This window comes from Oryza brachyantha, chromosome 6 (assembly GCF_000231095.2).
Source record: "Oryza brachyantha chromosome 6, ObraRS2, whole genome shotgun sequence".
Lineage (NCBI taxonomy): Eukaryota > Viridiplantae > Streptophyta > Magnoliopsida > Poales > Poaceae > Oryza > Oryza brachyantha.
In genome coordinates, this window is record NC_023168.2 from 18023145 (window position 1) to 18047316 (window position 24172).

General features: G+C 42.2%; 3 protein-coding genes and 1 pseudogene across 3 annotated transcripts; 1 reads left to right on the plus strand and 3 right to left on the minus strand.

Moving 5' to 3' along the window:
• Positions 1 to 5834: 5834 nt before the first annotated feature.
• Positions 5835 to 10730, plus strand: LOC102710418 (dolabradiene monooxygenase-like). Its single transcript, XM_040525022.1, has 2 exons — positions 5835 to 6767; positions 9685 to 10730. The coding sequence occupies exons 1-2, from the start codon at positions 5853 to 5855 to the stop codon at positions 10324 to 10326; spliced, it is 1557 nt and encodes a 518-aa protein (XP_040380956.1). The 5' UTR covers positions 5835 to 5852; the 3' UTR covers positions 10327 to 10730.
• Positions 10731 to 13225: 2495 nt separating this feature from the next.
• Positions 13226 to 15106, minus strand: LOC102710710 (desmethyl-deoxy-podophyllotoxin synthase-like). Its single transcript, XM_015838493.2, has 2 exons — positions 14207 to 15106; positions 13226 to 13855 (listed from the first exon to the last, which is right to left on the minus strand). The coding sequence occupies exons 1-2, from the start codon at positions 15104 to 15106 to the stop codon at positions 13226 to 13228; spliced, it is 1530 nt and encodes a 509-aa protein (XP_015693979.2).
• Positions 15107 to 17100: 1994 nt separating this feature from the next.
• Positions 17101 to 19022, minus strand: LOC121053210 (desmethyl-deoxy-podophyllotoxin synthase-like). Its single transcript, XM_040525488.1, has 2 exons — positions 18056 to 19022; positions 17101 to 17956 (listed from the first exon to the last, which is right to left on the minus strand). The coding sequence occupies exons 1-2, from the start codon at positions 18962 to 18964 to the stop codon at positions 17339 to 17341; spliced, it is 1527 nt and encodes a 508-aa protein (XP_040381422.1). The 5' UTR covers positions 18965 to 19022; the 3' UTR covers positions 17101 to 17338.
• Positions 19023 to 20419: 1397 nt separating this feature from the next.
• Positions 20420 to 22813, minus strand: LOC102711272 (annotated as a pseudogene).
• Between the last annotated feature and the right edge of the window lie 1359 nt (positions 22814 to 24172).

The window sequence follows — 24172 nt, forward strand, 5'->3', positions numbered from 1 at the left end:
AACAATATTTTTAGGGAAAAATTACGAAAATTTACCCAAAGGTTACTCTTAACTTAAGATTCCACTATAAGTTAACGTTATAAATACTCCTTCCAATCCACCCTAGTTTAAGATAACCCCTATCAAGTAGTCTCGTGGTCTTTTTTCCACATATTCTATATGACCTAGCTAGCATATCTTATGATCAATGTGATTGTAAAATCTGCTATATTGGTTTATCTCAGAAAGTACTTGTTGCGCTTGCTACCGTAAGAGTTGGATATAACTATATCATGCATGTGGATCTCATCTCATGTTGATGTCGGACGATTGAGCTCCATCCTCATCAGGGGCGGTATCAGGAGTAGGACACATTGGGCTAGACTGTAGACCAGATATCCATTAGAATTATATTTCAAAATTTAAAAGATTGATAAAAGACAAATTTATGTAAATTGTACTAATTTAGCCCTACTCTTGAGCAAATTTTAATTCTGCCCATGATCCTCATATATTGTTGCATACTCATTATGCTCAAGTTCAACAGTGGTGTCCGACAAAACATGTTCGATTTGCAGACATGGTGTTCAGCTACGGCATCGAGAGATATTATCTTCATCGACCTGTCAGCACCATAGTAGGTCTTCTTTAGCTCATTTCTGCCAAGCTTGTCAAGAACAAACATGGTCATCTCCTACTTATATGCTGGTATTTATTCTTACCAAGAAACACAAAATGATTCACCTGCTAATCCAACCTTCCTATACAATCTTCCTTGGGTTCAGTTGAGTTACGTACCGTTAGAAACCATCTCAGCCCACGGAAGAACAAACCTATTCAAAAGAATTCATGAGTGGTCACAATATGGGGTAAAACTAAACTGAATTAGTAGGGAAGTATTTGTGGTTTTCGTCTCTTTAAGGGCATGTGAATGCTGATTAGGATGATTTATCTGAGTTTTTTTTAGTAGAGGAATTAAACCCTATTACATGTTGAAAACAGTACGCTCTATGCTTGTATGATTATGTGGTGCTTGTTTGTGAGGGCGTCATACATATATATTGTATGTATTAGGGGTAATCAGAAAGGACTAGGTGTTGGGCGCGTGATCAAATAAAAAACTTTTAAATATTATAATTGATCAATAGTGAAACACTAAATTATTTCTTGTGAAACAAAAACAATATTGATGAAACCCTTGAAATATATTTGAAACACACTAAAACAAATATCGAAATATTTCGTGGTCGCGCATGATGTGGAAGTTATATATTTTCTTTATTAGAATATAATTAGGTGACATCTTATGGTAAAAATTTAATCATAACGAATACATCGGTGTAATCAAGAATTTATTTAGCAGAAAAAAGTGTTTAAATCTCACGTGAATCATTTGGTCTACGACTAATTAGCCAAAAAAAATTTATGGGTAAAATTTCCTGTATTTTTTCTTTAGCTATTGAAAGCAAATGCTAAAAAAATAGAGTATGACAAAAATTATTCAAATTCAGCTTTAAATTATGTTATTACTAAATTTTAAATTTTGGTGGCGGCTCCCTATTTCTTTTAGCTTGGGATTATTATAATCTAGATTATTGGGAATAAGTTTAAAGAAACAAACATCTTATTAAAATAGCTTATTATGATCTAGAGCTCACCTTATTATGATATGGAGCTCGACTTATTATAATTTAATAAGCTCATTTAGGTGAGCTTTTTTCCAGGTTATTGGATAAAAAATTACCCGCCATGCCACACCCCACCCTTTTTTTAAGACTTGCAAAATCTAGTCTCTAATAATCTACGAAAGAAACAACTCATAATTTATTGTACTACAGATTATAATGATAGCATATATAGTAATATGACTCAATAATTTAGATTATAATAATTACAAGCGAAATAGCCTAAGCACCCCGCGTGCACCGAGCGGCCAGCCGCCTTTTTATATCATTGGTCAATATTCTCTGGAAGAATCAGTTTGGCTGCCGTTGCAATTACTAGAAAGATCAATGTTCTTACTATGACCCTAGAAGCAGAATAAGCTGCAGCTAGCTCTGACTCTGCTCTCTCACTGATGGACAACGCTCCCATTGCTTTCATTATCATGTTTATGTTATCCTAGGTTATCTCAAATATATTTAGGCTACGATCTTTAGTTGACGAAAGATTATGTAGTTTTCTAATAGATAGTATTTAATAATACAAATAATAGATTTAAGTGCTATAAATAAAAAAAACTTCTATGAGATAATGCACTTCTATACAAATATTTTTTTAAAAAACCACACATTATTTAGCGGTTTAAGAAGCATGTACAAAAAACCAAAAAAAAAAGTTAAAAATAATCTGCCCTACAAACAAACGGTGGTCACAGACTCACGTCGCACATACATACATATCCTCCCTCCTTTCTCCTAAAATACAATATATTTCCTTGTTCAAATTATTTTTGAAATATAGCTATTTCTTCAACCAATCACAGGTCATCTACCTCAGTTAAATATTTTATCTATGTTCTGTTATCTACAAATTAGAACATATTACACTGTTAAATTTCACTTACTTTCTTAATTCCATTAAAGCATCTACAAATATTTATATTTTTAAGAATGAAGGAAGTACAAAATTATGCAAATTTTAAAGTAAACTTGTTTGTTTAACCGGAGGGAGTACACATTCGTTTGGTAATATTTTTCTCTCTTATATAGTAAAAATTCCATGGTGTTTTGTTCAGTCAAGAAGCATGCAAAGAAAGGTCGCAGCATGTGGGAAGAAACCATGCTTGCTTCCAAATTTTGACCAGACTTGAGAATAATGCAGGGGCTGGATATTAGGTCTAAGAGCATTACCGGCAGTTCCTCTAAATTATAATCCAAAAAATCTCTTTTCATTAATCTCCAATAAATATTTAGGGTATTAAAAATGTAGTTTGTTCCAATAGATATTGTAATACAGACTAATTGACTTTTCTTCGATATACGAACAGAATATCGTTCTTCACCTCGTCATGTGTCGTGCTAACCACGGAGCGTCAGAGCGTGGACTCTAGTTCTTGGTCACATGGTCACTAGCACCCAATCTTTTCATTTTGAAGTCAAAATTTAATTTTTAAATTAAATTTCTTGGCCTACTGGATGTAATGCTGATTTTAGGTTTGATTCTGAGAGTTTTTCATCGTAATTTATTTTTCAATTTTTGATTGTAGATGGCTAAGAGGATGTTTATAAGAAAACATTCATAAATTATTTTTATTTATAAATATATTGTTTCTCTTTTTTTCTCTAAACAGTAAAAAAGATGACTACTGAGATATGTTAAAGTGGTTTTTTCATGTTAAACCCCTATTTTGGGATCTGTAGGAATTCGGGAGAATAGTTAGTTATGCCCTGGCTTCCTTTTATGTAATATACCCGCTCTGATTTTTTATGACGTTTGTTAGACTTTTTAAACTAGGATCATTCATGTTATTTTAAAACTTAGTGTACATATATATATAAATTTTACTCATTTGTAATTTGCAGTACCATATGGCTATCTAAATTCATAGTACTCCCTCTGTCAAAAAAATGAATTCTTCGGTTTTCGTGTCCAACGTTTGACCATCCGTCTTATTTAAAAAACTTTCAGAAAATTAAAAAAATTAGTCACAAGTAAAGTATTATTCATGATTTATCATCTAATAAAAACAAAAAAAATCAATCGCAAAAAAATTTGAATAAGACGAAGAGTCAAAAATTAAAGGTAAAAGATGAAAAATTGGTTTATTTTGGAACGAAGTTAGTACGCAACTATCGGTCATGGGTCCGGACTCCGGAGTCCAGTCAAACTATTAGGTGTTTTCTTGTCAAACGAAGATATGTTATTTTTATATATATGCCATTTTAAAACTTAGTCATTTGACTCATCTATCAGCGGTTTTCTTGTCAAACGAAGATATGACATTTGCTACATGCAAATTCTTCGCAATATTACTAGTACATGCTCTGGAATTTTAGTTGTGCTTACAGCGTCTTCCCCTTCCTAACGGGGATGTTTGGTTGTTTCGTGGAAAGAGACGAATAATATATTTGCAAACAAAAAATAATTTATAAATAAAAATTTTATATATGTATTCTTAGCGATCTAAAAGCTATGTCTGAGAAATAAATTTTGGTAAAAAAACTCCAAAATTAACTTTTTAAGGTTGAAAATTTAAATTTTAACTTATAAGCATAAGTATAATATAAGGGAATAGATGGTGTGGAACCACATAGCAACTCTTCTTAGTCCCAAGCATCTTCTAATTTAAATACTGGGGCTCCAGTAAAACACAGATTTTAAAACAGAGGATTAAAAAAAGCGTAGGATTCAATTACATCAATATCTCAAATCCTACTGATAGAGTCGTAGCACAAGGGATAGACTGCATTTATAGAATATATGGAAAAGTTTTACAACAGTCCCAAATAACGTGTGCATCATTTACTAAAATAGGAGACGTAGCATCCTTAGTCAGAATCGGTCCGTTAACGGGAAAAGTTAATCATTTGCCACTCTTACAGGTATAATTAATTTCATATGTCTATAACTTATAGGTCCGGACCCATATATTATAGATACGTAAGACTGACAAAAAGTTAATGCACTCATAAGAGTGACAAATAGTTAAATGACTGCAGTTAGACACAGATGGACCTACATATCATATACTTGGAGACCTATTTTTACAAACAGCACATGTAGAACATGTTTAGAGACATATTTTTACAAATCTCCCGCAGTTAACACCTATACTAATAATGTCAGAAACGACACAAATTTTCACACTTTCCCAGCGTTATGGCAATAGGAGAATACTCTTAATATTCTAGGATTCAGACCTCACTGCTACAGATAATATTTCTGCAGACCGTTAAAATTTATTTTTGCAGGCGGGATATTTGGCCTGCATAACTTTTTCTATCTGCAACAATAAACCTCTTTGAAGACAGGCAACCCACTACGGGCCACTTAACGCATCCACCTATGAAATAATTTTTGAAGTTTATCTTTTAAGGTGCTAAAACAAAAAAAAATCATTTTTAGTAGGCACCTTATACACATTCACATACCCATGTATTAGCAGCCATACACACGCTCACCACTACGATACAAAGCGCATGTTGCTTAAAAACGACGACATACATTTATTTTGACTTCACATCTCCAAAACATATTGTGCTTCTTAGTAATGTTAAATAAAAATATAATCAATTACAAAGTTGTTGTAGATATGATCGAGGTCTATAATTTCATATAAATCACACCTTTATTTGAGATCATTTGAAACAGAGATATGCAATTTTGTTTAAAAAAAGTCTGAGATATTGCAGGGAACATCAGGGCATGTAAAAAGTCTCAAATAAAAAATATCAATTAACAAATTTTAAATCTTGTCAAGACCAATAATTTTAATATAAAGTTTATTTTTATTCGACTTCGTATGAAAAGTTAGTTACAAATACATATTATATTGAAATTGATATTATTGTTGGCCAGACCTTAATTTTCTCGGACAACTCTTTTATGGGTGTGCATGGGAGAATAAGTTGTCACCTAAGACAGCGGATCTAGAGTCCCCACTCAAATTTAATAATTAGTATATTACTAATGTGTAGTTAAGTACAAAATTCAGCCCACTGATAATTCTAATAAGTTGGTGTTGCCACTTGAATTTTTGGGCTAAGTCCGCTCCGACGGAAGATTGAGCACATAATAAACGGGGTCTTCCGTCACTACCTACCTTACCCTGATTAATCTTTTCTTTTTGAGATAATGAAGTCTATAAATAACATCTCGATACACACAACCACATCACCAAACGTACCAGTCACTGTGCAGTGTCGAACAAAATGGAAGACGTGTCTCACACCTATGTCTACCTCGGGCTGGCGCTCGTCTCGCTGTTCGTCGTGCTGCTCGCCAGGCGCAGCCGCTCGCCGGCGGCGGCGCATGGCTCCGGCGCGCTGCGGCTGCCCCCGGGGCCGTGGCAGCTGCCCGTCATAGGCAGCCTGCACCACCTCGTCGGGAAGCTGCCGTACCGCGTGATGCGCGACATGGCGCGCCGCCACGGGCCGGTCATCATGCTCCGGCTCGGCGAGGTGCGCACGGTGGTGGTGTCGTCGACGGAGGCGGCGCGCGAGGTGATGAAGACCCACGACACGGTGTTCGCGTCGCGGCCGCTGAGCGCCACCGTGAACGTGCTCAGCAACGGCGGCAAGGACATCGTGTTCGCGCCGTACGGGGACTACTGGCGCCAGCTCCGGAAGATCGCCGTGATGGAGCTCCTCAGCACGCGCCGGGTCCTGTCCTTCCGCTCCATCCGCGAGGAGGAGGTCGCCGCCATGCTGCGCGGCGCCGCCAAGGCCGCGGCGGCCGGCGCCGCCGTGGAGATGCGGGCGGCGCTGTCCTCGCTCGTGTCCGACTCCACGGTGCGCGCCGTGATGGGCGACCGGTGCAAGCACCGCGAGGCGTTCCTCCGCGAGAACGAGCGCACCATCGAGCTCGCCTCCGGGTTCAACCCGGCCGACCTGTGGCCGTCGTCGCGCCTCGCCGGCTGGCTCAGCGGCGCCGTGCGCCGCGCCGAGAAGTGCCGCGACACGGTGTTCGGCATCCTCGACGGCATCATCCAGGAGCGGCTGGAGAGGACCGCCGAAGACGCCGCCGCTGCCGCCGGCGACGACCTTCTGGACGTGCTGCTGAGGATACAGAAGGAGGGCGGGCTCCAGTTCCCTCTCGACATGGAAGCCATCAAAGCCGTCATCTTTGTAAGTGACTGACACTTTACTTGGTCATTAACAACACCTACGATTTTACTTAATTTCATCCAATTGCGAAGTTGCCATCGAACTTCACACACTACCAATCTACCGTGACCATGAATTCTTGGTGCTAGTGTGCAATGACCACAACTATATGTGTCCCTAAATGTTTTGACGCCGTTGATTGTTTTATACACGTTTGACTATTTGTTTTATTCAATTTTTTTATCAAATATGTAAATCTATATATGTGCATAAAAGTATATTTAACAATAAATACAATGATATAAAAATAATTAATAATTATGTATATTTTTTGAATAAGACGAAGAGTCAAACATATATAAAAAAATTAACGGCGTTAAATATTTAGGGAGGGACGGAGTATTTTGAAATGACAACCGACATGCATCCTCTTATCAATAGATGGATTAAGATGTCGTTCTCTAAATCCATAAATGGATTAAAATGTCGTTCTCTAAATCCATAAATTAAGATGCCTCTCTCTGAATGGTCAACGGGTCTTCCCACTTGATTTTATTTTGAAAACCAAGTTGTTAGAATGGAGACCATTAAAATGAATATGTTGAGTTGTTATTGAAATATCGTTGCTATGTCACCAAACATGTCTGCACCATAGATATGCAAAATCACTTTTTATTACCAATGAAGGGATTATTTAGAGGCTTTCAAATAGATTAGGTGTAGAGTACCTGGTTTAACATGTGATGGTTAAATAGAATTATTCCTTTAGGATATATTATCTCTATTTTTTTATTTAACTTTCATGGCTTTTGGGTCTAGTTCGACCATTCGTACTTATAATTTTACATATTTGAACAGAAATTTTGAACAAAACAAGCGGTTAAACTTTGATCCAAAATTAACAACATCAAATAAAAAAAAGGGTGAGTAGCAGATTTGAGAAAGGTGGAATTGGTATAGTTTGTCGTTTTGTCCTAAGTCCTAACAACTCCTGAAGACTCGTAATAATTATGGTAGTAATTAATCTATGCACATGGAAACTAAACCACGAGTCCACTTCACCACCTAAAAAGATTTGTACTCTTTTTTAAATTTGTGTCGCTAGAAAAATTGACTTGTCGAATTAAACGTACTAGTCAGTCCAAATAAAAAAAAAAATCTAACTGCTTCATGTTCCGTAAAACTTTTTATTTTGAATATAAACATGGTCTTCAAAAACAATATAATTTTAACCATTATATATATCAAAGCTATAAAAGTTTAACTCTAATATTATTGAAAATGACAAATATTATAGAACAGGGCGAGTTCTTGGGTGTGGCCATGACTTAGGTCAGTAATGCTACCAATGATCCTACGCTACAAATTTCACAATGCCAACCAACGCACAATAGTTATACTCTATGTTTTCACTTATTGTTATACTTACGAGCAGTGGTGGAACTAGAATCTCCTCAAGCCTATGCCTCAAACTAAAAGCCTAAAACTACCCATGTCATGCCCTCACATATCAAAATACAACACAATTGGGATAAAATCAAATTAGAACTATCCGGTGTAAGGAAAAATTCAATTCAAATGACGTTTACAGCCGAGAAGGCTCATGGTTGTGGTTGCAATAGTAAAAATTAAGGTCAATTCATCTGATCAATTAATGTCGTTTTGTTCTAGCTAGTAATAAAAACTGAGAAGTGGTAATGTAAGAAAAGGAGTGAAAGAAAGAGACTAACCGGTTTGCTAATCAAATCAAGAAAGGGGAAAAAGAGATGCATGGCTGCTCCGCTATCCACTTTGCTTTGCCGGCGTGCCGCGTTGGTCTCGCCGACTGCCGCGCGCCCGCCGACCGCCGCGCACTCGCTTGCCGCTGCCTGCCCCCACGCCCTGCGCCGCTAGACGCCGCGCCCCCGCGGTCGTGCCCCTGTCGTCCGCCGCAACCCCGCTCCCGCGCCTCTGCGCTGCCGGCCATGGCGGCCCCGCGCCCTGCGCCGCCGGACGCCGCAAACACGCGCCTGCGCAGCCAGCCCCGCGACCTGGCAACTACGGCCCTGCCGTTCTCCGCGCCCAGCGTCGCCGGCCAGCCTCCGCCACTCGTCACCCCTCACCCCGCGCCTTCCACTGGCTGGCCGCCCGCCGATGCAGAGAGAGTCGCTAAGCCCGAGGCCCTGTTTGTTCCAGCTTAACATTATTACAATCTAAATTATTAAATTATTAAGTTAGATTACTATGAGTTATAATATGTAGTAAAATAAGTTACAAATTGTTTCTTTACTAAATTATTAGAGTCGATTATTACGTTTACAAATCTAAAAAGGAAGGGGTGGTATGGTGGATAATTTTTTACCCAATAATCGAGAAAATGCTCACATAAATAAGTTTATCAGATTATAATAATTCTAGAAACAAGGCCTGACACTTGCGTGAGAGAGAAAGCAGTGTGGAGAGCTAGGTTTTTTGGTATTTTGGGCTGGCAAGGCTATTGGTGGGCTATTGGGCTGAGGAGAAACCTTTGTGCGGTCTGCCTGAGGTTGGGATATGAGCCTGCGAAGTTAGAAGTTGGCAGCCCAAATGAGTTGGGTTGGGCCTAGAATTTTGAGAAATATATATGCACTCCTCCATTGATAGCTAGCTCTCCTTGCTTATGAGATATAGTATAAATTTAAAACATAAATTTATAGTTGATTTTGGGAAGTTATTCATCTTCGTTTGTCTCCTGCATTTGCTTTTAATCGCTATACAGGTTTTACTAAAAATATTTTTTTAATCATTAATCATCATTTCGCTTATGCTTAATTGGAGCGAAACCACGAGACTGTATATAAATACACCTGTACACGTGCTTCTATGGGATGATGGAAGAGATTCTCGATCAGTTCATTTTTCTCGGTGATTAGCTCACACAACAACCTGAAAAAAAATGCGTCTTTCTTGTCTCGTGCAGGACATCTTCAGCGCCGGCAGTGAGACGTCGGTCACAACGCTGGAGTGGGTGATCGCGGAGCTGGTCCGGAACCCCAACGCCATGAAGAAGGCAACGGCCGAGGTGCGGCGCGCCTTCGCCGGTGCCGGCGCCGTGTCCGAGGGCGCGCTCGGCGAGCTCCGGTACCTGCAGCACGTCATCAGGGAGACGTTCCGGCTGCACCCGCCGCTGCCGCTGCTGCTGCCGCGGGAGTGCATGGAGCCGTGCAAGGTGCTGGGCTACGACGTGCCGCGTGGCACGCAGGTGCTGGTCAACGTCTGGGCGCTCGGCCGCGACGAGCGGTACTGGCCCGGGGGCTCGCCGGAGGAGTTCCGGCCGGAGCGGTTTGAGGACGACGGCCCCGCCGCCGGGGTGGACTTCAGGGGCGCCAACTTCGAGCTGCTGCCGTTCGGCGGTGGCCGGCGGATGTGCCCCGGGATGACGTTCGGGCTCGCCAACGTGGAGCTCCCGCTCGCCAGCCTGCTGTTCCACTTCGACTGGGAGGCGCCCGGCGTGACGGACCCGTCGGAGTTCGACATGAGCGTGGCGTTTGGGCTCTCCGGACGCCGGAAGGCCAGCCTCCTGCTCCGCCCCACCCTCCGCTTTCCCGTGCCTGGCTTCTAGCCATCGTCCTCGTCACCGGCCGCCGGCGAGAGCGTTCGTTACCCCATATCTATATATGTTAAAAATCATAGCAAAAGTGATAATTATTAAAAAAAAGTCATATCAAAAGTGGTAATTATTAGCTTGGAACCGGTAATTTGTTTACTTAACTGAACTTATGAATGGTAGCAAAAGAATATGTAATAAAATGGGATTTTAAGGTTTATTGATAACATGGATATACGTCAGCACTGTATTTTCGCTTATTATTATACTTATAAGCTAATATTTAAATTATCAACTTTAAATATTTTAAGTTTCTTTCACCATATATAGTTTACTAGCACAATGCATGTGCTTCGTCACAGGGATAAAAATATTGTCAACGATCTGGGTCGACAATATTACTATAGTGTGACTAAAGGGCGGTAAGTCGATGGTTAGGATGAAGACATAGGTTTACCCTTGTTCAGGTTTTCGGTTGGTAAGATAATATCCTAGTTCTGTTGATATTGTATTTGATGATATATGATTGCGTGTCCTGAGGGGTACCCCATATCCCTTTATATAGTGAGGGGTAAGACTTACATATATGATATATTCCTAATCTGATAAGACTAAGGTCTATCCTACGGATATGGTCCGGTCCGGTATGTGCGCATGCCATCTATTACCCAACTCATAACCGATCCAATACATATGTTATTATCTTTCTATTCGGTACCCCCATGACCATACGTACACGTCTACGAATACTTTTAGTATAGGTATCCCACAAATATTTTAGAAAAAATTGGAGGAAGTATGTAGGTGTTCAGATGGTATTGTGTATATTTATCTTTTATCATGTTATTTAAGATTGACCAGACTTAATGAGGACCAACCTTGTAAGCATTGTGTTATATTTGTCATTTTTTATCTTTGTCATTTTTGTAAAGTTATACGTTAAATTTTCTTTTTTGAACAAAGTACTATTAAAAACTTACACTATTGAGACAAATAACTCTAGGCAACAATTTTTGTAAACTTGCACGCCTTGCTGCGTGCAGTGGGCTAGCATAGCTAGCAACATATATAGCGGTTGTGGATGAATTGGATGGGCCAAGCTGGCACAGCCACCATGTCACCATGATCTTTTTCTAGCCTTTTACTTTAGAATAAGTCCACTTGAGATCCCTTGACTTATCGTCTAGTTTGTTTTTTTTGTCCTTGGACCGTGAACCGGATACAACCAGGCTCTAAACCATCTAAACCGGCGTAAAAAAGTCCATCGGCAGTTTTGAAGGCTGTCTTGACTGACTTGGCGCATATAAACCAAACTTAGATATACCACATTGTCTATGCTAATGGGTTAGTTTGATTAAAAACTTGTAACAATGTGCTAGGTGCTAAGCGCAACATTGTTGAGGAACAGTTGGGCCAACCATTCTTAGGGACTGTTTGGGGGAGTTTTAGATTCTGAGAAGTAGTTGCTTGGTAGCTAGCTTCTAAGAATCTAGAAAAGCTCCTAAACCCAGCTTTTCCATATTCTGGATTCTTAGTTCATTTTCCAGAATCTGTAACCATAGATTCTCAGAAGTTGTGAACCGTTTGAAGCAGCTTCTGGTAGAAGCAGCTTCTGAAAAAAGCTACAGCTAGGAAAAGCTCCCTCAAACAGGCCCTTAGTGAGATTTGATGTCATCGTTATGTTTATCATGCTTCGTTTTCACGAGGAATGGACAAAAATTTAATTATTTTTATGCTTGTCGTAGGCACCGCTAAATTTGGTGCCCCACAAAACAGTATCAGGGCATTTACAATGGAGACCAATCCTAAGAGTGGCTTCAAAGAAGAGAGATGATGAGGCATAAGCTAATGATGCACCCTTTCTTACACAGTGTAGAGTAGCTTTAAAATTTTATATTAGCCCTTAGTATTTCTAGTTTTTTTAAACCGAGTGACAAGTCCAAAATTTATATGTCAAATACTCTTAAACCAGGAACGTATATTAAATTTGGCATACCTCTGATTTGGACTTGATCCAAGTTTTGCCCTCTCTCCACTCACCATCTCTATCTCCAATAAGATTTGGACTTGATCCAAGTTGTGCTGGTGCAAATTGAGATGTAGTAAATCGCCTCATCATCACCGCCCAAAGCCTTTGGGGGTTCATTCCTCAATCTACTTGATGTGGCCCTTGGTGGCGACAACCTTGACACCAAACTATCGGATTAAGGATGACTCCTAGACTTTACACAATATCAGGGGCATAACTCCTAGACTTTACACAATGTCAGGTATGCCCCTTATCTCCCACGTTGTGCTTGTTTCCCTTCTATGACAACGTTGTGCCAGGTATTCTTTCACTAGTTGTCATAGCTGAGAGCAACATGCCGGTGGTGGGAGAAGGACAAAGAACATGTTAGGGTGGCATGGTATCGCCCAGCGCAGCTTGTGAGTTGTGCCCATGCACGCGAGCTGCCTCAGCCTAACGGAGCGTATGTGCCTCGTGAAGGGCACACACAATTCCCTGAGGGCACAACACTAGCTGATGTAGAGGCATGGATCCAACATGGCTGGATGAGACCACTCATCATATCCCCATATTGTGTAGGCCCTTATGCGACCTATCCTTGGCCTTCTCACATCATCCTCTTTCGTCAAAAAAATATGACGTAGAAACATGATGAGTATTACACACTCGGCACAAGTTCATATGTCCAGTAGACACTGGTAACACATAATTTGCATGTCTGATGTTACAATGCTATTAAACACAAAAATAAAAGATTATTATTTAGTAGAGTGCTAAATAAACACTAAGAGAAACTGACAAACCACATGTCCATTGGAGGTTTAAGAAAAGTGGATATAACACACAACATTAACTTTGAAGTCAATCTAGACATGCAAATGTGGGCTATCCCTAGAAATCAGTGTGCTATGATGTGCCTACTGACAAGGGTACATGGACTATGGGAACAAGCAAAAGATCATAGAGACGTCGTGTGGTGAACCGTATCTCCTCTGTCATGTCTAGGTCGCTTGTCTGCATCCCGCTTTGAAGTTCCCAATTGAAATGGTATAGGAGACTCGCGAGCGTGAGCTCCACATTGGCTAGACCAAAAGCCATGCCAGGGCACATCCTCCGCCCTGCCCCAAATGGTGTATACTCAAAGTATGTGCCTTTAAAGTCTATGTCACTACGCTCAAATCTTTCAGGGATAAACTCCTCAGCTTTGTCCCAATACTTGGGGTCTCTACTAATAGCCCACACATTAAGAAACACAGTTGATTCCTTGGGTACGTCAAATCCAAGGACTTGGCATGTGCGGCGACATTCTCGTGGCAGCAGCAACGTTCCCGGGGGATGCAACCGAAGTGCCTCCTTGATGACCAGGTGCATGTAATTCAGTCTACCTAGAGCATCTTCTGTCACTTTACCGTGCCCGGCGAGTTCACGCCGTATCTCATCTTGGACCTTTTTCATCACTTTTGGGTTTCTCACAAGCTCTGCCATGATCCAATCTAGCGTTGTTGCTGTAGTCTCGCTACCCCCAACCAACATGTCCTGTGCACATATAACACAAAGCTTAATACTTATTAGCGTAATTATATTTTGCACAAAGTGATACTACCGCCTCATTCTTAAATACAAGATATTCTAGGGATCTGGAATGGAGGTAATATGCGATAATACTTGCCCCCTTCGTCCTAAAATAAGTTTTTTTATACAATGTTTGATTCTTCATATTATTTGAATTTTTTATGATTAATATTTTTATTGTTATTAAATGATAAAACATGAGTAGTATTTTAAACATGACTTATTTTTTGTCTTTTTATATTTTTTAAAATAAGAAAACGGTTAACACTGTAAAAAAGTTTTTTAAAATACAGAGGTAGTAGTTGAGATCCTTACTCCGACTGTTGTCTTGACGCTTTCAGTGGTGAGGGGAAACTGCAGTTGGCCTTCCCTCTGGATCCTCAACAGCACGTCGAGCAAGTCCTCCTTGTCGTCGTCGTCGTCGCCGGCTGCTCTGTTCTCTTGGTGTTCCTGGATGATGGCGTCGAGGAACGCCACCATATCCCGGTGGTGCTGCTTCATCCGGCGCGGCATTCGGCTGAGGAGCATGGCGAGACGCGACGATGGGTAGAGATCCGGCAAGGCAGGCTTGGCGAACAGCTTGAGCCCGCGCCCCAGCATCGCCAAGAACGCGTCCCTGTTCTTGAACCGGCTCCCGATGATGGCGCGCACCGACGAGTCGGCGGCGTACGCCGACACCAGTTCGCTCAGGTTGACGGGCTGCGCCGGCGGGGCCGCCGCCGCCACTGCCCGGAGAAGGCGGCCGACCTCCTCCTCGCGCACGGCGCGGAAGGACTGGACGCGCCGCGCGCTGAGCAGCTCGACGGTGCAGATCTTGCGCAGCTCCCTCCACCGGTCGCTGTACGGCGCGAAGATAATGCCCTCGGCGCCCTCCGGGAAGATGAGCCGCGTCATCCGGCTCATCGGGCGCGTGGCGAAGTCGAGGTCCTTCGTCTTCATCACCTCGCGGGCGGCATCCGCGGAGGACGCCACGACGACGGGGAGCTCGCCGAGGCGGAGCAGCATGAGCGGGCCGTGGCGCCGCGCCAGGTCGCGCATGGCGCGGTGCGGGAGCGCGCCCACCAGGTGGTGGAGGTGCCCGATCACCGGCAGCCCCCACGGCGACGGCGGCAGCCGGAGGCCACCGGCGCGCCGCCGTGCCGCGTGGCGGAGGTAGACGAGAGGCACGAGGGCAAGGGCAGCGACAACGAGCAGATAGACTAGAATCTCCGCCATGGCGAGTGGGTTGAAGACTTGAACCGAACGAGCAGCGCGTTTGCTGATTTGTGTCGAAGTGTCAATTTGAACAACGCGATATTTATATATACTAACGCCTATACTCTGATGACCCGATCGTAGGAAAATTTTTTAATGTTACACAGGACGTTTGATCGAATATTGGGAAGAGTTTTTGATATAAATAAAAAATTTTAGCTCGTTTGGAAACCGCGAGACGAATGTTTTGAGTCTAATTAATTCATCATTAGCACATGTGAGTATTATAGCATTTATAATTAATTATGAAATAATTAGGCTCAAAAGATTCGTGTCACACCTGACAAGTCATCATTAGCACAACTGACAAGTCATTGACCAGCCGGCTGCTACTCTGCCAGTGAATCTGTGGGCCTTGTGAATTGAGATACTTGAGCTGACGCTGGTGGTGTTTGCGATAGACGGTGGATTATGGACTTCTATCGCTGTGTTATTTAAACACCTAAAAGTGTATTTTGTAAATTTTTAGATTCTTTGCAGTTTGGTAACCGAGGATGTATACGTGTTTCGAGGTTTTCTGCATTGTATCTGCATTTTTTAACCGAGGATGCCTTAAACCTTGTGTTTAAATAAGCTGGGAACCTTCTGAGTTCTACTTAATATATAGTACGTGTTTCTAGTGCTCCTCTTATCTAATCAGTTGACATGCCCATTGGTAACTCCAAGTTGGCACATATATAAATTTGAAGTATCAATATGATATTAACCTTGTATGAGCACTGGTCTGATGACAGATGATGATGTAAAATTAAGTTCGAGTTCGACGCCTATGAAAACGATATCAGTACTTTACTTAACCCCCTGTCTTGGGGTTATTGGTGGTAAAGCCAAACGACATATTTACAAATAAAAAATAGTTTACAAATTAAACTTTTATATACATGACCATTTCGATTTAAAAAGCAGTGTAAAAAATAAGCTTCAGTAAAAAAACTCAAAATCATCTTTGAATTTTTGGTAAATTCAAATTATGGGTTATAACCCTGACCCCAACTCAAAAGATCGGGCTGGAAGTTTCACAACTGTCATTTGTTTGTGGAAGTCGTTTACTACCGTTCATAAGCTCCTTAACCACTCAATGAAACAAACCTTATTTGTAAAGCTTCAATGCATCATATAAGAAGAAACCATTCTCTAAAAAATATTAGTATAATTAAGCATGCAAATTCCTATTGCTAAAGCACTGGGAAAACACCTTTTAATTCGCAGTCTCTAGTACTAATATACCCCGGCATAAGTATTTGTCCTCACCTTGTAATTCCTATTGCTAAAACACTGCGAAAACTACCCTAGGCGAGCAAGGTTATTGCTCCATTTAGGGGGTCGCTGACATATTTGCATACTAAAAATAATTTATAAATAAAACTTTCATATGTGTGTTCTTAGCGATCTAAAAGTCAAGGCTAAAAAATATACTACAATAAAAAACCTCAAAATCAAATCCAAGTTTAATGTTGAACATTCAAATTTTGGTTTATAAATATAATCATAAGTGAAAAGATGAGGGTGTTAGTCCATTGGTGCTTTGTGTAGGCCACAAATGGGCCTTGGTTTGGTTTTCCTACTCCTAATTCACATGATCAAGTTAGAATGTGGCAGGCTGGGTGGGCCATTTATGGTTCAATTTGGGCCCATACGTAAGGCCTCTCTCTGACTGTGTGGGCTCAATTTGAGCCTTTCAGAGCCCTTTTGTTTTTATCTATTATCAGCCCAGTGATGAGCCTGAACAATTGCATGTGGTGATGAACTGATGACCATCATGTATACTGTGCCAGATTGGTACAAGATCCCAATAATTGTTGAAGATTTTTATTATACCACAGGTCCATAAGCTGCTAAAGTCACATTTCGTTTTCATGGGGGTATCACCTCAAGTCGGTAAGGACCATGTGTGAAATTTGTGTTGTTATTTGACCTTCAATTAAGGTGGTCCAAGTATTCTTAATGTTCTATGTACTCTTTGGTTACCATCCTTGACTGATATATTGGCCTATCTTGTGTGCTGAAACTTCTGTTCGTAATTCATATTTCTGTACTATTTGTCTTTTTTTTTTTGAAAAAGAAGTGTATTCAAGTCCTTTTTTCAAAGAAATTTATTGCTGGAAATTTAAACTTTGAAGTAAATCCAGTCATGAAGTGTACACGAGCTATTCAACTAATGGTAAGATTACAAAATCACATACTATGATGAGACTACTGGCAAGGAACACGAACCACAGGAACAAGCAAAAGATCATGGAGGCGCCTCGCACTAACCACCATCTCCTCCGTCATGTCCAGATCCATAGGCTCCATCCCACGTGGCAATTGCCAATCGAAATGGTACAGGAGGCTCGCGAGTGTGAGCTCCACATTTGCTAGACCAAATGCGATCCCGGGGCACATTCTTCGCCCGGCCCCAAATGGTGTGTACTCAAAGTTCGTCCCTTTGAAGTCGATATTGCTATGCTCAAACCTCTCGGGGATAAACTCCTCAGCGTTGTCCCAGTATCTGGGGTCCCTGCTGATAGCCCACGCGTTTACTAACACCATTGTTCCCTTTGGCACGTCGAATCCTAACACTTGGCATGTTTCCCTGCACTCCCGCGGCAACAGCAAAGGCACGGGAGGATGCAGCCGCAGTGTCTCCTTGATGACAAGGTGCATATAATTCAAGCTGCTCATTGCATCTTCGGTTACTTTCTCATGGCCAGCGAGTACTCGTCGTACCTCATCTTGTACCTTCTGCATCACTCTTGGGTTTCTTATGAGCTCCGCCATGATCCATTGCAACGCCGTCGCCGCCGTCTCGCTGCCCCCCGCAAACATGTCCTGAATTTAGGTATGAAAATAAGCTGAATTCATTAGCATTACATGTAGAAATTAAGTGAAATACTTCATAATTTATGGAGATTTTGTTAAGGTGATTACGTTGATTGTTGTCATGATTCTTTCGGTGGACAGGGGGAACTGCAGGTCACCTTCCCGCTGGATCCTCAAGAACACGTCGAGCAAGTCCTCCTTGTCGTCGTCGTCAATGGTGGCTCTGTTCTCTTGGTGCTCCTTGATGATGGCGTCCGTGAACGCTGTCACCTCCCGGCGGTGCTGCATCATCCGGCGAGGCATTCGGCTCAGCGACATGGCGAGGCGCGACGACGGGTAGAGATCCGGCAAGGTGTGCCTGGCGAACAGCTTGAGCCCGCGCTCCAGCATCGTCAGGAACTTGTCCCGGTCCTTGAACCGGCTCCCGACGATGGCGCGCACCGACGAGTCGGCGGCGTACGCGGACAGCAGCTCGCTCAGGTTCACGGCGTGCCCTGGCGGCGCCGACGACGCCGCCACCGCCCGGAGCAGGCGGCCGGCCTCCTCCTCGCGGACGGCGCGGAAGGACTGGACGCGCCGCGCGCTGAGCAGCTCGACGGTGCAGACCTTGCGGAGCTCCCTCCACTCGTCGCTGTAGGGCGCGAAGATGATGCCCTCGCTGCCGACGGGGAAGACGAGCCGCGTCATCCGGCTCATGGGCCGCGTGGCGAACTCGATGTCGCGCGTCTTCATCACCTCGCGCGCCGCCTCCGCGGACGACGCGACGACGACGGGGAGCTCGCCGAGCCGGAGCATCACGAGCGGGCCGTGCCGCCGCGCCAGGTCGCGCATGGCGTGGTGCGGGAGCGCGCCCATCAGGTGGTGGAGGTGCCCGATCACCGGCAGCCCCCACGGCGACGGCGGCAGCCGTCCGCTCCCGGCGCGGCGGCGCGCCGCCCAGTGGAAGTAGACCAGAGACACGATGGCAAGCAGAGGAGCGACGAGCAGGTAGACCAGGGCCGCCGCCGCCGCCGCCATGACTCTGGCTTAAGCTGGGAGTGGAGTGGGTAGATTGAACTGAAGGGGCTCAGAAGCTGTGCCGATAAGAAAGTCATCCATGACAATCAATCAGGAGAGCAGCCTGTCTGTCCAAATGTCCAAGGTGATACTGACATCTACTAGTGGGAGTAATGTGATGACCATATCACCGTGATTTTAGAAAATTTTTAGGAGAAATGTCACGTTAAATGTTTGAGCGGATATTAGGTGGGGTTTTGGGACACGAATGAAAAAACGAATTTCACGGCTAGGCTAGAAGCCGCGAGACAAATCTTTTGAGCCTAATTAATCCGTCATTAGCACATGTTGGTTACTGTAGCACTTATGGCTAATCATGGATTAATTAGGCTTAAAAGATTCGTCTTAAGATTTCTTATTGCAATTAGTTTTTTTGTTTCATCTATATTTAATGTTTTATTTAGGTGTCCAAAAATTCAATGTGATGTTTTTGAAAAAAAAATTTAGGAACTAAACAAGGCCCAAATCTAACTACACTATCTTATCTAATTATAATTATTACTTCCATTTCATAATACATTTCCAATATACTTTGATAGGTAGATGAATATATACATTCCTAAAATGTTTTACAATATGTGGATGAATACTTATAGTTTTGCATAGAAACATAGTCTAAAAATACAATTTTAATGATTATTTTCTATTACAATATATAACAATATCGATAAATATATGATTTTATATAAGTGCTTTTTAACATTAATGTATAAATGTGGTCTCCATGTTTATAAAACAAATATTTTAAAATTTATTCTTAATAAAGTTGTAAAAGTATAGCGTAAGCCTTATCCAAGATGATAAATATATAAAAAAAAAGTTGGATGAAGTATCTATTATCTTAGATCGTTTAGCTGACTCTGCTTTTTATACTCATCTTTTCGTTATACTTATAAGCTAAATTTTAATTCTTTTTAATATTAAATTTGAAATTAATTTTAGTGGGTCTTTATCGAAATTTATTATTCGACATTGATTTTTATGTAGCTAAGAATATATATTTAAAAAATTATTTATAAATTATTTTTTATTTACAAATACGTCTGAGCTAAGCAATCACTCCTTTTACTCACTCATACTAGTATATTGTCGTAACTCTATATGAGACTGTAGTACTGTACTAGCACACAGTGAAATCACTGCCTCACTGCAGCTGTCCCAAATAGTTACAAGAAAAGGTAGCGCACAGTGAGTGAGCAAGAAAATGCTAACTCTGTGTCGCGGGCATGAGTTTTAGCTTGAACATAGTACAGTGCGATCGATCCGGGCAAGGTTAATTTGTGTACTTCAGATCTCTAAATTTTGCTCATTGTTTGTACGTTCGCTTTAGTGATCATCTGAAGTCTGAACCCGATCTTGATCGATCAGCTTCTGAATGGGAAAAAAGAATAATTGTATGAACAAGTTGGAGCCACACACATACATTGATTCAGTGCACCTGCATTAATTGATTATGGAGAAGAAAGCAGCCTCTTACTATTGCTAGAACAGACAAACCGTCAAACAAAATGTAGGATCAATAATGTGCTGATTAATTTGACACAGGACAGCAAGACACAGTGATCCAGTGATAACAATGACGGTCAACTGAAAATGTGGACGGCTAACTAACTAACTAACCCACGACGGGGACACGCACCATTGGTGTTACCAACAGGTCGGCTTCTCGCCGTGCGGTGACCGCCATGGTTTCGCTCATGTTGAGATCACCCTCTTTCATCCCACGTGTAAGCTCCCAATCGAAGTGGTAGAGAAGGCTAGCGAGCGCGAGCTCGATGTTCGTGAGCTCGAACATCATGCCAGGACATGACAGATTCTTCGTCCAGCTCCGAACGGTATATACTCGAAGTTTGTTCCCTTAAAGTTAACTATGTTTTGCTCGAATCTTTCTGGTATGAACTCCTCGGATACGTACCAGTTGTTTGGGTCTCTACCAATAGCCCATGCGTTGACGAGCACCATAGCTCCTTTCGGCACGTTGAATCCTAAAATATCGCAGGGTTCACGACATTCCCTTGGTAGAAGTAGCGGCGCTGGAGGGTGCAGCCGAAGTGTCTCATTGATGACCAAGTGCAAGTACCGTAGATTGCTTAAGGATCCCTCGATTATTCTTTCTTATCCGTGAAGCACTCGCCGCACCTCATCTTGTGCCTTTTGCATAACCTTTGGGTTGTTCAACAACTCTGACATTGTCTATTGTACCATCGTCGCTGCTGTCTCACTGCCCGCTATGAACAAATCCTATATGGAATCGGAAGAAAATATGTTCAGCTAAAATTTCTAAAGAGAAAAAAAAAAGACTACTTATCTAGAAGAAAACCAAGGTCCCGAATCTAGCAAATTTAAACCATAGGATTATGATCCAACGGCCCATATTTTATCCACAATCTCACATATATTTCCCTCTTTGAATCCTACCTAATTAGCTTCACCGCTATGTCTCACTGTCGAAGACTCACTGGAGTAGGGTGAATCTAGTCAACGAGTTTAAATGGTCTAAACAAATTAGATATAGTTTTAGCTTATTTTTCTATTAATCCTTATCGTAAAATTTTAGAAGGGTTTTTGTGAGGGTTCCAATGGCTTTAACAGGAGTAATGGGGCTTAAGCTCCCCACTGTTCCATGCTAGGTCCACCCGTGCTGGAGTTATAGGAGAAGGACACACGAATCTTTGATGTGAATTGGATATACCAAAATATATCAGTCAAATTAATGTTAGTAAGCTAGTCTATAAAAAAATATATATTCTCTATGTTCTATATTATAAGACTTTCTAGCCATGTTTAGATCTATTTATGTGCTAATAAATCTGGACATATATACAAATCATATATATTAATACATGGATAATCTAGACAAATCTAGAAATTCTTATAACACGGAGTAATGGAGGGAGTATTAGGTAACAACTCACAGCAATGGCAGCTTTGATGTTGGCAGGGGAGAGCGAAAACTGAAGGCTACCATCTATCTGTACTCTTAGGAGTACGTCTACCAGGTCCTCTTTCTCGAGCTCCATGGATCCGGCCTCGCGCGCCGCCTGATGTTCCTCGATGATGGCCTCCATGAACGCCATCATCTCCTTCCTCTGCCGCTCCATGCGGCCCGGAGCGCGGCTGAGGAGAGCCGCCAGCCGCGACGACGGGAAGAGGTCCGGCAAGCTCGGGCCCGAGAACAGCTTGATGCCGCGCTCCATCAGCCGGAAGAACGTCTCCCTGTCCCTGAACCGGCTCCCGACGAGTCGGCGACGTACGACGATATCATCTTGCTCAGGTTGATGGCGGTTCCCTCCGGCGACGACGACGGCGCCGCCACGGCCTGGAGGAGGCGCCGGACCTCCTGCTCGCGGACGGCGCGGAAGGACTGCACGCGGCGGGCGCTGAGCAGCTCGAGGGTGCAGATCTTCCGGAGCTGCCTCCACGCCTCGTCGTAGGGCGCGAAGATGACGCCCTCGGCGCCGTCGGGGAGGACCAGGCGCGTCGTCCGGCTGATGGGGCGCGTCGCGAAGGCGAGGTCGTGCGTCTTCATGATCTCGCGCGCCGCGTCCGCCGACGAGGCCACCACGACGGGCAGCTCGCCGAAGCGGAGCAGCATCAGCGGGCCGTGCCGGCGAGAGAGGTCACGCAGCTTGTGGTGCGGACGTTGCCGGCGAGGTGGTGGAGGTGGCCGATCACCGGAAGCGCCCACGGCCCCGGCGGCTGCCGTAGGCCGGAACGCCGCCGGTGGCGCGCAGAACGGATGAAGTTGGCGAGGGGCAAGATGATCAGAGCAGCGAGGAAGAGCAGCTGGTAGAGATGAAACCCAGCCATGGTGAAAATGCGGGTACGTAGAAACGAATTAATTTGAGCTTTTGGTTTATATATATTGCAAGTTTGCAACTCCAAGTTGGACACAAATTCTATTAGCCTAGGGAGTAGGGAGTGATTGTTAATTTTTTTAATAAAAAATTCGAAGAGTATATTTATAAATAAAAATTAATATATAAGGAATTTTTTTATATACGTATTCTCTTAGCGATCTAAAAGTAAAAATTGAAAAATAAATTTTGGTGAAAAAACATCAAAATTAATTTCGAATTTAAGGTTCGAAAAATTCATAATTTGGCTTATAAGAGCAAGTTCAATAGTATAGCTAACTCCTAGCTACAATTTATCTATAATCAATATAATAGCCAATTTATATAATAGCTACCTGCAAAACATATACTACCATGTCCCACATGTTATACACACATTGTGTCTTGGAGCCCGTGCTGCAGCTGGCTATAAATTTATAGCCCACTGCCCTTCTCTCTCCTCTGTTACCTCCTTAAAATATGCTTATAGCCTACTATTCTACCTGCTCTAAGGACAAGTATAACAGTGTAGAAGGTTGTTGTCTATTTGATACACACAAATAGCTAAATAGACATTGTGTGCAATGACTTATCTATTTATTTGTATGCAAAATATTTAATTTATCGTTTGACACATAAATCAAGATAATCAATGGTGCTAATAAATAGATGAGACACGGCGTACAGCAGTGCTAGCAGTGTCGGTTTGGTATTGGAGCACGCACCTCTGCCGTCTTTTCGTGAAGAGACGCTGTGGTCGTCTGCTAGATGAGACGGTTTTTTTTAAAATTTTATAATATACGTATATATTAAAGACAGACATCGTAAAGTACTCTCAGCATAGGAATAAATAAGACGGTAGGCATGCATGAATCATGGAGGTGTGCTTGACTTTAGATTAGTCAACACATATTAATGGCGGTTATGGCGTATGAGATCGACATTATCTCGCAATTGGCCTTGGAGCATTTGAGTATGACCAGGAATGTTCCTCTTTCATCACATGTCCATATATAGAACGTTTACTTTTATTTATGTTTTAGTGGGGAAAAACGTTTACTGATCTTCATATGTTCATGGAAGACGTAAGCAGTCACATGCCATAAAAAAAGTTGATTAGTGCCACATTATACACTATAAGAAAAGCAAATTGGCTGCCTTAAGGCCCATAACGTAAATTGATCTACCGTCTTCATCCTTAAAAAAACTTTATTTTTAGATATATGTATCCAACGTTTGATCATCCATCTTATTTAAAAAATTATAAAAACTTAAAAACATAGTTTCGCGTAAAATACTATTCATGTTTACCATCTAATAACAATAAAAACAT